Source organism: Podarcis erhardii (assembly GCF_964252035.2).
Source record: "Podarcis erhardii genome assembly, chromosome: 6".
Classification (NCBI taxonomy): domain Eukaryota; kingdom Metazoa; phylum Chordata; class Lepidosauria; order Squamata; family Lacertidae; genus Podarcis; species Podarcis erhardii.
Genome location: NC_138510.1, coordinates 41,843,247 through 41,856,832, shown reverse-complemented (window position 1 = coordinate 41,856,832; position 13,586 = coordinate 41,843,247). Strand labels below are relative to the sequence as shown.

General features: G+C 40.7%; 1 protein-coding gene across 1 annotated transcript; it reads right to left on the bottom strand.

The window, feature by feature from the left end:
* Nucleotides 1–397: 397 nt before the first annotated feature.
* LEMD1 (LEM domain containing 1) lies at nt 398–12,511 on the bottom strand. The gene is given in 9 exon segments (XM_081865265.1): nt 398–726; nt 2,533–2,594; nt 4,164–4,259; nt 4,949–5,032; nt 6,562–6,635; nt 7,252–7,359; nt 8,057–8,243; nt 12,374–12,460; nt 12,463–12,511. Coding segments are annotated over 9 exon segments (939 nt in total). The 5' UTR covers nt 12,484–12,511; the 3' UTR covers nt 398–506.
* Between the last annotated feature and the right edge of the window lie 1,075 nt (nt 12,512–13,586).

Sequence of the window (13,586 nt, the reverse complement as noted above, 5' to 3'; positions counted from 1 at the left end):
TGTCCTGCTCAGCACCTACAGAGAACCACTCTGCAACAAAATTTATAGGCATGAACACATACTGGGGGAGCAAGACTGCTGGCATATTGCTTTTCTGGGTTCCTATCTCTTACTGCTTGCTTCATCAGCTTAAACAATATTTTCTGGGCAGATGGTCTAGTAACTAGAATGGAAAATTGACTGCTAAAGAGATAACACAACTTTCTATGATTTCCCCACCTAAAATGGCACAACATGCTAAAGTAAGCAATTTTAATTCAACCTTCTAAAGAAATGTCCATATATGAACTCAACAATGAAAAGTGGTATTCTAAAGAAAGGTGATGCTACCCGATGTTGAAGTCAAGAGAAACTGGTTTAATACAAACTCTAAAGGAAGAAAACACACACACAGGACAATTCTTTTTGTGTTTTAATCAGCTACCCCCAAATACTTAATTCATAAGCAGCTAGACAGAACCACCCTGTCTGGTCTAACAACTCCATTTCTAAAAGACAGAATACACTCATTTGCCCTTGGCAAAGCTTGTGAATGGATTATGAAAATTAGTTTCCATAGTTACATACACAAAGAGAAGGAACATGAAGATGGCAAAAACAGCAATCTTTACACGTATTGGTATACGTCCTTCTCTTGATCTCCCAAGTACTACATGGCATTTGGTTTCAGGATCTTGTTTCACAGAGGGAGGATTCTCCTTTATTGCGTTTCTTCTTCTTCTAGCACTAGAAACACAAGAAGCAATATTGCTGATCATACTTTTAAAAAGAGAAACATTGCCTAACACTTTTCAAATTAAGACATGTAGTCTCACACTAGATCAGCATCCTAGCCTAGAAAAACAGGAAACTAGAAGATTACTAAACTGCAGCACTGTAATTCAGAATAACATTTTTGTATAGAACAGGTGCAGGAGTGGTACTGGGTGGGAACTTTGTATTCTGAATGGCAGGGGCTGGACAGCTTAATGCTGTTGAAAATTCTCTGTCCTAACTTTTCTGGAAACCATTCAAGCTTTCTAGCAGCACATTTGTTAGGCCAATTGATGAACTACTAGTAAAGTCCCATCCCAACAAAGATATATCTTCCAAAGGCTTAGTCCATTGTTGCTTGTTTTCCCCTTCCCAGCAATCAATTGTTCCCTACCTTCAGACTAACCTATTTAAGTATTGCACTCTTCCAATTCTACACAAACATTTCACCTTGTCAGATGAAATGATTCCCAACTCTCCTGTGAGTTCTCCCAACCCCTCCAAAAGCCTCTTTTTTTGGAGGGGGGGGGGGAAGCCCCATAATGCAAGCAGCAGTCTTTATGCAAGGTTTTGACTGACAGAGCTGGTTAGATGAATTCTGCCCTCTATCATTAAAATTAAGTGCTCTGAAAAGCAGAAAGTATTACCACCTGCTTGCACCACAAATAAACTAACTGTGAAGAAAAGCTGGAATAATTCTCTAGTTTAGGTGTTAGAACCAAGGTTTGTTCTTGGTTTACCACTTGAGGCTTGTCTGGGAGAGAGAAACCACAAGCTAGGGTTTGGGTATATGCTAAGCCAAATCATGGCTTAACAGCAGCAGCAAGACCAGGGGGAAAGTGCTGCAGTCCCCATCTTCACTCTGGGAATCCATGTTTGCTCATTTATGCTAAGCCATGGATCAGAGTGTTAAGCTACTGACCTCCCTTGAAACTAATATAACACACAATTGTTTTATATCTGCAGAGTAAGATTATTGACCTATGCAACCCAGTAAGCTCTAAATCAGGTGAGGAACTTCTAGCCCATGGGTCTCATTAGGTATTCCATGAATCCTCATTTGGTTCACGAGGCTGTTTTGGCCAAGCCACATCCATCTACTCTACACTTCCCATCATATATGACAGCAGGCATGAGGAAGGTAAAGGCAGGGCTTGATGAAAGGGGCTTTGCATCCACGATCAACCAAGGCCCCCAGTGCAATGCTTCCCAAGTGATGATAATCAGCTGGTTATTGGTACTTGAAGAGTGATGTGTAGGAGGGCTTTGCAGGTCCTGTGCTAAGTGCTTCCCAAACCCCTATAATCTCAACTGCCAAGCACAGGCCTTGAACAGATGCTTCTCAAGTGCCAACAATCAGCTGATTGTTGATGCCTGGGAAGGGACATATACCTTCTTCTCCTGGAAAAAAAACAGGTCATCTGACATCATAGTAACATCAAATAATTAATAGGTGGCGGGTTCTGTCCACCAGTCTAACTTGGCCCACAGGGGTTTGTGAAGGTAAAGACCTGGTCCAATGGCTTGATCCAGTTCTCTACCTCTGCTGTGCTGTAAATATTCACAAACTCAGTATGTTCAATGAGTTTCTTTTCCACAACATATGGAAAGCCATAACAGAACTTCTTCAGTTTACTTCCAAGACTAGGAATTCTAAGGAACTGTTGATATCTCCGTGTGTGTGTGTGTGTGTGTGTGTGTGTGAGAGAGAGAGAGAGAGAGAGAGAGAGAGAGAGAGAGAGAGAGATCCTTTGTCAGGCAGTTTTTGAAGAGCTTTACCTTTGTCCTACAGTAACATTAACATCAGGATAGCCAAAGTCTTGGTGTGGTAGATCACTTGTCTGCAAAAAGGAAAAAGGTTTGTTTCATAGGCATCCTAGCAGTTACCTCCTTTTGTGGTTATGGTGAAAGCTTGTAGTTGAATGGTACTGTCATGTAGGGATAATATTCTATTTTAGATCATATTATGTGAAAGTTCCCCACTATAAGGTTTGTGCTTTTATCAATCTGATTCTCGTTCCCAATGGTTCCTGGCATAAGCCCTTTAAAAAAAACCAATTGTGTTCCTTTCTTATTAATTATAATCTTCTTAGAGACAAACTCAAATGTGTTAGTTCATCATGGATTGTCTGGACACAACTTTCCCTGAGTTCTATAAGGGGAAGGTGAAACATGTGGCTTTCTTGGTTTGATGTGTTGAACCAGAGGCAATTTCCAGAGTGTCCAGGTTTCCAAATTCATCGTCCCACATATGTGCATCACTTTTGATTAATGAAACTGCTTGCTTCTAAGCAAGTATGAAATGGTAAGCATATAGGCCAGCATGGGTGTAGCCAGGATTTTCACTGGGGGGAAAGGGCAGGACTTGGGGAGGCAGAACTGAAGTGATTTGTCAGTTAGTTATTTCTATTGTTTTACTTGATTGGGGGGGGGCACCTGCCCTCCCCTGCCTACGCCCATGTAGGCCGGTTACATATTCTCTTTACTGGAACTAAAATGCTCAGACATATCTGACATGAAGATCAGACACAAGAATTGCTTTTCTGAGGTTATAAATACAACTATGGCCAATTTTTGGTTTTAAGTCCTCCACAACCTAAATTATTCCTACCTTGAAAGCTGTCAGAGGGCATGTTACTTGCTAAGGGAAATCTGGAGGAGCAACTGACATGATCTGCTTAGTTGTACTCTGGGGACGTAGACTGACATTACTGTAAAACTAGCAGAGCTTGTGTGCTTCCTGCTGCACCTCTACAAAACTTTTCAACCTGCCCAGCCTTAACTAGAAGTAAAATACTTTTTAAAAAATCTGTTTAACAACAGGCAACATCTTAAGAAAAAGAATCCTTTTCATACTTTTTTAGAAGCAAGGCCATCTGACACATTGTGATCAAAACGCTTATGTGCCAATAAAGCGAAAAGGAAGTAAAGAAGTTAGATGAAAACCCGTGAACCATTTATGGCAACCCAGGAGTTCAAATAAAAACACGGGTTGCCTGTTGTTTACTCTGTCTTACACATAAACTGAATGTCCTAACAGTTTATAATAGCTTCTCAGAAATGTCACCCTTGAAGGTTAAATACATGTTCAAAAAATGGTTCTGACTTTAACAACGGAAGCCAAATTCTAGTTCATCCACAAATAAGCAATGCAATCATGGTTAGCTAGCATCTACAGCAAGAACAGATATCTAACATTTGACAGCTTTGGTCTAGCAAATATATATCAAGTTTCAGTATCTGGGCAAAGAACAAGAGAATGAAAATATATATATTTTCAGACTTATAGAGTGGTGTGCTGTTCACAAGTGATATTTTATGTCTTTGCTTCCAGAACTCTGCTTTCAAGAATGGCACATTTAGTGCCAGGTTTAACATTTGAGTGTGTTGTACCATCGCTGCAAAAATACCTTTTGTCTGTAATTCCTTTCAGGACTGCCAGCTTTCTTCCTTGGTCCTTGTGACCGATGCAGTGCCACTTTACCCTCTGGCAATATTTCCTGCAGCTGTTAATAGACAAGATGACATTAATTAAAGATGTGTGGGCAAGAAGAAAAGGATGAAAGCTGGAAGCATTGCAAAGATGATCTATCGTCTTTGGCAAAAGTTCAGGCATGTTACATGAACAGTATCATTCATTTGTAAATTGCAAGTGTGCTAAAAAAAATGTCTGCTTGCTACAATTCCTTTAGCAGCAGTCACTCCACACTTTCACTCTGAGAGTTTTAAAAATGGAGAAACTGTTGATGTAAAAGAGACATTGCAAATCCAGCTTTATCATTAATTGCAGCCAACTTAAACATATGACAAGTCTGGCCAAAATTTGAAAATTATTTTTTTCTTTAGGAAAATAAGAGAATCGGTTTCCCACCCCTACATAGGATAACAAAAACTAATTTGGAAATAAATTAGTTAAGTCAAAGTAGCAATCCTTTAGAATTAGCATCCATGGAAAGTAAGTACTACAACAAAGAGTATCGCAGGATTATTATTTAAATCAATGTTCTTCTATCTTAAGTCTCCAGATATTGTTGGACTACAATTCCCATAATCCTCAGTCAATGGTCAGGGATGATCTGAGCTGTAGTCCATCATCATCTAGGGACCCAAGGTTGAAGAACTAAGTTAAATGACCCAGACAATGAAAGTTGCATCAGCCTGACTAAATCAAAGGGCTGCAACAGTAGCTACTTACTTCTGCCACTATTTTAGCTAAACTGTGTTCAACATCAGATGACAAGAGTTTTTTCTGACGTTCTGCCACATCTGCAGGTGATTTCTGAAGTAAAAAAGAAACCATAAAAACTATGACTGAAACTGAAGATAGAGAAGGTCATATGATATTATGTGTGGGTGAGGATGGGCATACTGCTTTATAAACATGAAACTATGCAACCAGTTGGCTGTTCTACAGAGTTCTGAGATCAGAATGCTTAGTAAGTTTTTTGAATAAGAGGCAGGAATCAGTTTTGTGTTCTTCACCTAAACAGTGGTGGTAGTTATTGTGTTCTCTGTTGACTGGACATCTTCTACCAAGACATTTCTTAAATGAAGTCTGCTGCACAATAAGTGACCAGGGCAGGAGGAAAAGCAAATAAAAAGTAAAATACAAATCCTGATAAAAATTAACAGGCCAGAGACTGTAACTGAAAGAAAACTGAAAACAAATGAGCCCACAACTATGAAAAATGGCTAACAAAATTCACTAAGAAATAAACATTTCCACAATGCTGCTTCAGTGGACGAAAGAAAAACAAGAATGATAGTGTGTGTTTTGCCCTATGAGATAAGTGTAGTGGGAGGACTTTCCCCCTTGAGAGGAGGTATCAGCTTATAGACTCTCTAAAGTAAGAGTTCTCAGCAGTGTTTTGGTCAGGTGAAAAACCAAAAGGTGTGCTTGCACAGAGACCACAAAGAGCCAACTACTCTATACAATAGAAGGATTAAATAAAATTAATGCATAATTTTAAAGAGATGTTTTCCTTCCCATAAATTACTAGCATGGGTTATCTGGGTAACTCCTGAGTTAGCGAGCAGCATTTTTTGTTTTGTTTTTTAATAGTTAGCATCATAAACATCACAGAATATTGGGGTTGCCCCCTTTGGCCAATAAACTCTTCCAAAAGAGACTTAAAGGTTTGTGTTTCAAGTGCTGCTCCTGCAGACAACCCAGCAGCTGACCTCAGGAGAAATCAAGTGAGGGAGTGAAGTATGGCTGGGCATTGTAACAGGCTACTCTTGAGTTTGTAAACTCTTTGTGAAAGAGTAACAGGTTAGATAAGCATGTCTGAGGTGTGACTTGTATCTAGCGATCCCCCCCCCCAACATTGTTGGACCTGACCAGTGCTTAAGTGCAAGGTTGGCATCCCTAGGGGGTTTGGTGGGTTGCCAGAAAATCAATTTCTGCCATGATCGCTTCTCCAAAATTTATCTTCATTAGGCTAACAACCAAAAGTAGCCAATTTGATTATTAGAAGATCTGTCATGGAACAATTCACTGCATGGATATGAATGCTGTTCTGTCCCGTTTAAATATACCCGAAATTCGTCTACATTCCCAGTTATAATTCCTCTGATGTGTATTTTCTGTCTGTAAATAAAGTTGAATATTCTTAACTATCTGTGAAATCTATTTTGCATCAGATTTCCTAGGGCTCTAGTGCATCAACAGAAGCCACAGAAGAACATTCTAATTATGTGATTGGAGTAATTGCTTCACTTGTCAGGAGTCTGACACAAAGTACATCAGTTTATATTAGCTCACAATTTAGCTATAGCCATAAAATATTCATGCCTTGGGTTACTTACATTTTCAGACCCAGAGGTATGTTCAGTTGTCACTTTGAGGCCATTTGTTTGGATGACTACTTCTGTGGTTTTTCCTAGGTGATAATATTTTTTTTTTAGTAACTGTCACTGATTCATCTATGCCACATTATACAACACAATACTTTCAAAAATGGAGTTCAAAACTCAAGAGCTCTGAAGTAGCTGAATTTACTGTGCAGAATGCTAGGATATGGGATTTTACGAAAGTGATATGCTTTCCTGAAGTATTCTCAGATAGATTTCTAGAACATCCTTCCCCGCACTCTACTATTCAAATAGGGAAAGCATTCCTTTGTTTCCCAAGCCATTGTACTTTCAGCAATCCTGTTTCCTGAATTTACAGAATCCAGGCACCTTGTGCCAGCCATATGCTCATGAAAGTAGTCTTCTGCACATGCATCCGTAACAGGATGGGGAACTATGCATGCAAATAATGTGCATGGGTGAAACCTGAAAAGCACACACACAACTGAATCCCGAGAATGGTTCAAACACACACCAACCCTTCATGAGATTGCTCCAGAATGAGATCCCCACAACATGCTTACTTTAATTATGAATGTCATCATTTGAATTTACAACAAATCTATGTTAGCCATTAGGACTGTACTATATATTGGGGGTGGGGGCTCAAAGCACTTCATTTAGGGAATGATTACTATGTACTACCTTCTCCATCGTTTTCAGAATTAACCTCACTGTTCAACTCAGCTGCTGTTCCTGGGCATTGCTTCATCAACTGCAGGAGCTTGTTCTCATAAATAGTCCTTGTAGAAGCTAAAAGAAACAGGCCAGAGCACAAATGTTTTTAGCAATAGCTTGCTGCATTTCAAAGTGTTATTAAATTGTTGGCATTGAACGGGAAATTTTACATACTCAGAACGGTTGATAATCATTTAGAGCTGGATGGGGCTTTAACCAATGCAGGAAATCTAGAGCTGGGGGATTCCCAACAGAGGGCTATCCAGTATCCAGCATCCACCAAATTGGTTCCATTATTAAACTGCTCTTACTGTTAAGAAGTTTCTCCTAATGTCCAATTAAGACCTACCCTCCATTGACTTATGCTGGATCTGCCCATTGAAGCAGCAGAGAACAAATCTTTGCCCTCTCCTATGCGGTAGCTGTTGGCAGGGCAGAGACATTGCTCCCCTAGTTTCCCAACACAGAGGCTGCTGCCAGTTACCAAGGGAGTGGTTGCAAGGACAAGGCACCATGGGCACAGCAGTGGAGCCATGTGCCCATGCTGACCTACAGCAACCAAACATTCATTCTGTCCAAAAAAAAAAGAACCTCAAATCAATTGCATATGCTCTCACTGCCCAGAACTGGCTTGCCTCTAGCTGGGATTGACAACTATTTGCCTTAATCTGGAAATCACTCATCTGTTACTGCAAATTCAACTGCTCACTACAATATTAGACTCAACTGCCCTTTATATCACTGTTTTAGTGATCACTCTTCTGAAGCATACGTAATATTGGTCCAGGGGTGATTCCATATGCACAGAGAAGCTCCCATAGCTCAGTGTCACTCAGAGCTGTAACATCAATTTCATCTTTGGAGTCTTGTTCCACAGAGCCTTGTTCTGGAGAATCTTTTCCCTTGTTTTCTATGTGCACATCAACAGTAACCTTCTCCATATCTCCTAATGGTAGGGTCTATGAAAAAAACACAACACTGGTTAAGAATACTCTCTTTATTGCAGTATTTCCCCCCATTAATCACTTTTGAATCAGACAAGTAAACATGAATTAGCTTAAGTGTTGCATCTGGATTTGTGCCAGTTTTGGAATGATTTCTTATGGTCTTAAAAGAATGATGAGATGAACAGCATTGCAATGTTTATATGCATATTCATAAAAATGTAGAAACCAAATTAACTACAAGAAAGAAGATTCCACCTAAACATTAGGAAGAACTTCCTGACAGTAAGAGCTGTTCGACAGTGGAATTTGCTGCCAAGGAGTGTGGTGGAGTCTCCTTATTTGGAGGTCTTTAAGCAGAGGCTTGACAACCATATGTCAGGAGTGCTCTGATGGTGTTTCCTGCTTGGCAGGGGGTTGGACTCGATGGCCCTTGTGGTCTCTCTATGAACTCTATGATTCTAAGTATAAAGTGACATATCTCACTGACAACACCAACAAAAATGATTCTGCCAAAATTTCAGTTTAAGTGCTCCAAAAATGAAAGTATATATAACTAGAAAGAGTGTCAGGAATCATGATGAACCAATAAAAGTGACTGCCAGAATGATTGGATATATTTTGGGCAAAACTAGACTTTTCAGCAGAGGAGGGATTACTGTCCCATGTCTAATACTCCCCTCCACATCTTGTGAAGCTCACCAAGTAACATGCTATAATTGTAGACTGCCCTATAGAAGCAAAGAAACGTTTCTTTTAACAGGACTGCAGTTATGCAAGATAAACTGTTTGTGCAAGGAGAAGGTGGGCAGAAATGGCACAGTGCAAAAAACTCATTGTCTTCCTGGCACTCTCTGCAAAAGAGAGCACCAAGAGGCGGTGCACCTCCTATTGGAGAGGAAGGCACACTGCATGCCCTTGAAAACTCTTAAGTAAACTGGTGTTTAGAATTACATCATCCCCCCATAGCAGTATGATCCGATAAGTAACAACACAGCTAAGTAGAAAAAAGAGATTCCAACCACTAACTGCAGTACAGCATTGCAAAGAACAAAACTGCTTTTCAGATTTACCTATACATATTTTCCTGCTCTCAAGCCAATATTATCAGATGCATCAATGTGCTGTTCCAGCTTGTTTTATGACCTTATTTCTATTGTAACCCAATTGAAAATACAGTAAATGATTAAAGGCACGAGTTTTTATTGTATAAGATCTATCAGTATATATTCTAAAATCCGCTCTGAGAATACATTTTGTCCTCAAAACTCTTATTATCCCCACATATAAATCATACCAAGGGCTCCTCCAGACAACCTGTTTATTGAGCATTCCTCCCGATTTACTTGTACAAAGTTTAAAGGGAGAGCAGACTATTTCTGGTCTTTATTGCTTTTTATATTTTTACCAATTGGCTTTCAGCGATTTTTACTGTTGTTACTGCAGTATTCTGCTTTTATGTCATACACTACCTTGTTATATTTTTTGTGAAATATTTTCTGTGAGACGGCAGTATGTATGTATGTGTGTATGTGTATATATATATAATTAATTAATTGACAATTTGTTATTTGTTTGTGGAATGTTTACGCATCTTCCTGTCAATCATTCATTCTTGCCACACTCTGAATACTTTCCTAACCATAAGAAGTCCAGGTTAAAAAAAGAAAGTGGATTTGTTGCACTAGCACAATGGAACACTTTTAACTGCAGAAACCAGTATTTCCAGAATTATTTCTGCAAAACAGCAAGTCAGGAGGCACCCAGGAGGAATACCCGAGGTGAGCATCTTCACATCTTTTAGGTGTTTCCAATTAAATCACCCCAAGAACTGGCACGAGCGTTTGGCACCCTTCAGAAGCCAGCAGATCTGAAATGGTTAAATCGGCTATGATAAAGTGGGCACAGGACATAGGGCATAATATCATGTTTGAGGACTGGGAAAGGTTGTGGACCAACGGGCTGAACTTCACTGCATGTAATGCTTTGAAGGAAAATGTAATGAAAATGATATATAGATGGTACATGACCCCAGTTAAACTTGCCAAAATATACCATTTGTTTGATAACAAATGTTGGAAATGTAAAGAAAATGATGGAACATTCTTCCACCTCTGGTGGACTTGCCCTAGAGTGAAGGCCTTCTGGGAAATGATATATAATGAGCTGAAAAAGGTATTTAAGTATACCTTCACTAAGAAACCAGAGGCCTTCCTTTTGGGTATTGTCGACCAGAAGGTGTTAAAGAAGGACCGAACATTTTTTATGTATGCAACAACGGCAGCAAGGATACTCATCGCTAAGTACTGGAAAATTCAAGATCTACCCACACTGGAAGAGTGGCAGATGCAACTGATAGACTATATGGAACTAGCCGAGATGACTGGCAGAATCCGAGACCTGGGAGAAGAGAAGGTTGAAGAAGATTGGAAGAAATTTAAGATTTATTTAAAAAAGCATTGTAATTTGGTTGAATGTTAAGATGGAGGCTAGATCATAAATAATTGACCACCACTAAATTAGATGCAATTAGGATGATAAGTGAGATTGAGGAAAAATCATAAACCTTTGGGAGAACTATTAGATTATATTCTAAATGAACGGGACATAAGAATGTAAACAAGATGATAAATTGCTGGTAAAAATTTACAATGATGCAAGTGGGAGCGGAAGACGTGAGGGAGTCCAAAGAAGTTAAGAAATTATGTTATGATATATGTTACATTGTTTATTATATTTGCATTTATGTTTAAAAAATCTTAATAAAAATTAAAAAAAAAAAACAGAAGCCAGCAGATCACACGCACACACACACCAGGTCCCCATGCCTTTTTTTGGGTTGCAGCGGCTAGGAACACATTTTATGGGATGAAAAATTGGGGGAATGATAGGACAAGCTCCAAGTCTGAGGAGGTCCTGAGCAATGTGGGTCAGGGTGTCCCACATGCAGCAGTGTCAGTACATCTGGTCTGTACAGCTGCATCGGGACACACTTTTAATTCCCCACAATTCCCCCAGAGTAATGCTAGATCACAGATGTTGTGAAAAATTAAAAGGGAGGCTGGATCCCAACCAGCTGATACAAACAGCTAGGTAAGCCTCCTGCCAGCTCCACCAAAGCACTTTTGCCCTGGAGTTTCTCAAATCTGGAGCTGACCCTGTCAGTCCCTAATTTTCCATTTAAAAAAAAATCTGAATGCCATGTTCTTTAAAGTGTATGTGAAAGTGAGGGGCTGGAAAGGATAAAATTTCAGATTTACCCTTCTCTTTTTCTGAGGGATATAGAAAATAGGACATCTGGGTTTTTAAAAATGAAAATGGCCATGTTTTCAATATTGTGAACAAACAGCAAGTAACAGAATGCAGTGTAAAAAGGGGTAGGGCCGGTGTTTTTTTTCTGGGGGTACACATACCCCTAAACATTTTGTGAATCTTTGTACTTTTACTGTATTTGCACTGTACTTTTACTTTGTACTATTTACTGTATTTATTTCCCCCGATTTGAACTATAAATCGATTTTCTTGAGTCAAAATGAGAGTACGAGTACCCCTAAACATTTTTTAAGGAAAAAAAGCACTCCTTAGGGCCTCCCCAAAAGCATCTCCTGAACCTTGTTTTGCTCTATATTTACCTCATTGAGGGGCTTTAATAACGCCCTATAAAAATCCACAGTGCTCTGTGAGATAGTTTCCCTAAACGGCTATTACTTTTCAAACTTGCCTCCTCCCTCCTTTGGAAAAGAAAAGGCAAATGAATCTGGACGGCCCCTCGGTCCTGTTAACTCGTCCTGGACGGTAGCAAAGTGGGCCTCGCCCTTTTGCCTTCAGTCTCCTCGCTCTCACGCTCCATTCCACGCGGAACGCGACGCCCGTCCCACCCCCGCGCCTTTTACGCCCGTTTTCACCCCCGTCTGGGTTCCTCATCCTGCACTGCAAACCCCGAGGGGGCGCCGCACCCCCCCCCACTGCTCTTAAACGGCCGGCGTAGGGAGAGCGGCGTGTTTTTAAACATAAGGTATTTCTAAACCTTCGACTCTGCTTGCATACAACTTCATCGAAGGGGTAAAATAAATCCCCTCTCGGGGACCCGTGACCCCGACGTGATTCGAACACGCAGCCTTCTGATCTGGAGTCAGACGCGCTACCGTTGCGCCACGAGGTCTTGGGAAGCTCTTCGAAAGCTCAGCTTGAAGAGTCTGCCGCCGCTCTTCGGCTTGCTTTTTTTTCCCTCCCCTCCCGCTTCCTCTTTGCGCATGCGCTCTGCTCTGTTTGGGTTGTTTTTTTAAAATACACACTCACCGAGGTGGGGCACCTTGCTTTTTCTGCATTCCTAGACTGGTTACCCTTTGCTAAAGGAAATAAAGAAATTACATAGCCTTACTTATTTTCACTTCAAAACCCTACTCTAAGCCCCCCGCAGAAACAGATGTCAAGGCAGCTAGTAGGAGGAGCAACAGCTTCGCGCCCTCCCGGGCTGTTTTGAAACCGCCGTTCTGAAGGACAGCCCCTATGTGTTTACCCAGCCAACCACCAGGCAGACCACGCCTCTTTATGGGCGGAACCTACGGGGGAAACTGAGACCCTGAGAAGGCAGTTACGCCGGAAGCTACCACCTTGTGGGGAACATACTTTTACTGGACAGGTCCACTAAAGGTCCTGCGGGCGGGGGGGGGGGAGTAATAAGTGGTAAGGTTCGAAGTGGCTGTCTCTGGGCAGGGAACGCGGTGCTTGCAGAGCGAGCTGTCGCTCTTGACAGGAAAATACAACAAAGAGCCTTGTGTCATTTTAAAAAGGTGTAGCTATTTTGTGGACCGAGTCTTCTGAGGCATGAGAAGTCCTCAGTTGGCAGACCAACACTTCTTACCTCTCTCATGAATGGTTAAAGTCTTCAATGCACAACAAGACTCTTTTATTTTGTTGTCGTCTCCATATTGACTTCACCTCTGTAATTTAATGAAGATGTAAACCGCGTACACTTTCACACACAACAGGTCGATAACATTGATGTCACGGAAGACTTGAGTCCACGTAACCCACGCCAATAAATTTTATAGCTGCCACCTGCCAACTAAAGTCCAGCCGAAACCATGCATGTGCATGCCTGTGGGAGAGCCAGCATTTCACCAAATTACTGCTTTCCTAGAGATATAATAGTGGTATAAATAGAAATATAAATAGCGGTATAGACTGTTTGCAGTCTAAGCACATTTAACTAGAACTCAAAAGGAAATAATCAGTTCAATGGGACTTACTCCCAAGTAAAAGCTACAGTGCTGTAATTCCTTGAAGACTGACCCCAAATTTAGTATGGTACAAGCTTCTTTGTGTACTGAGTCTGCTTCATCACCACCACCAAGT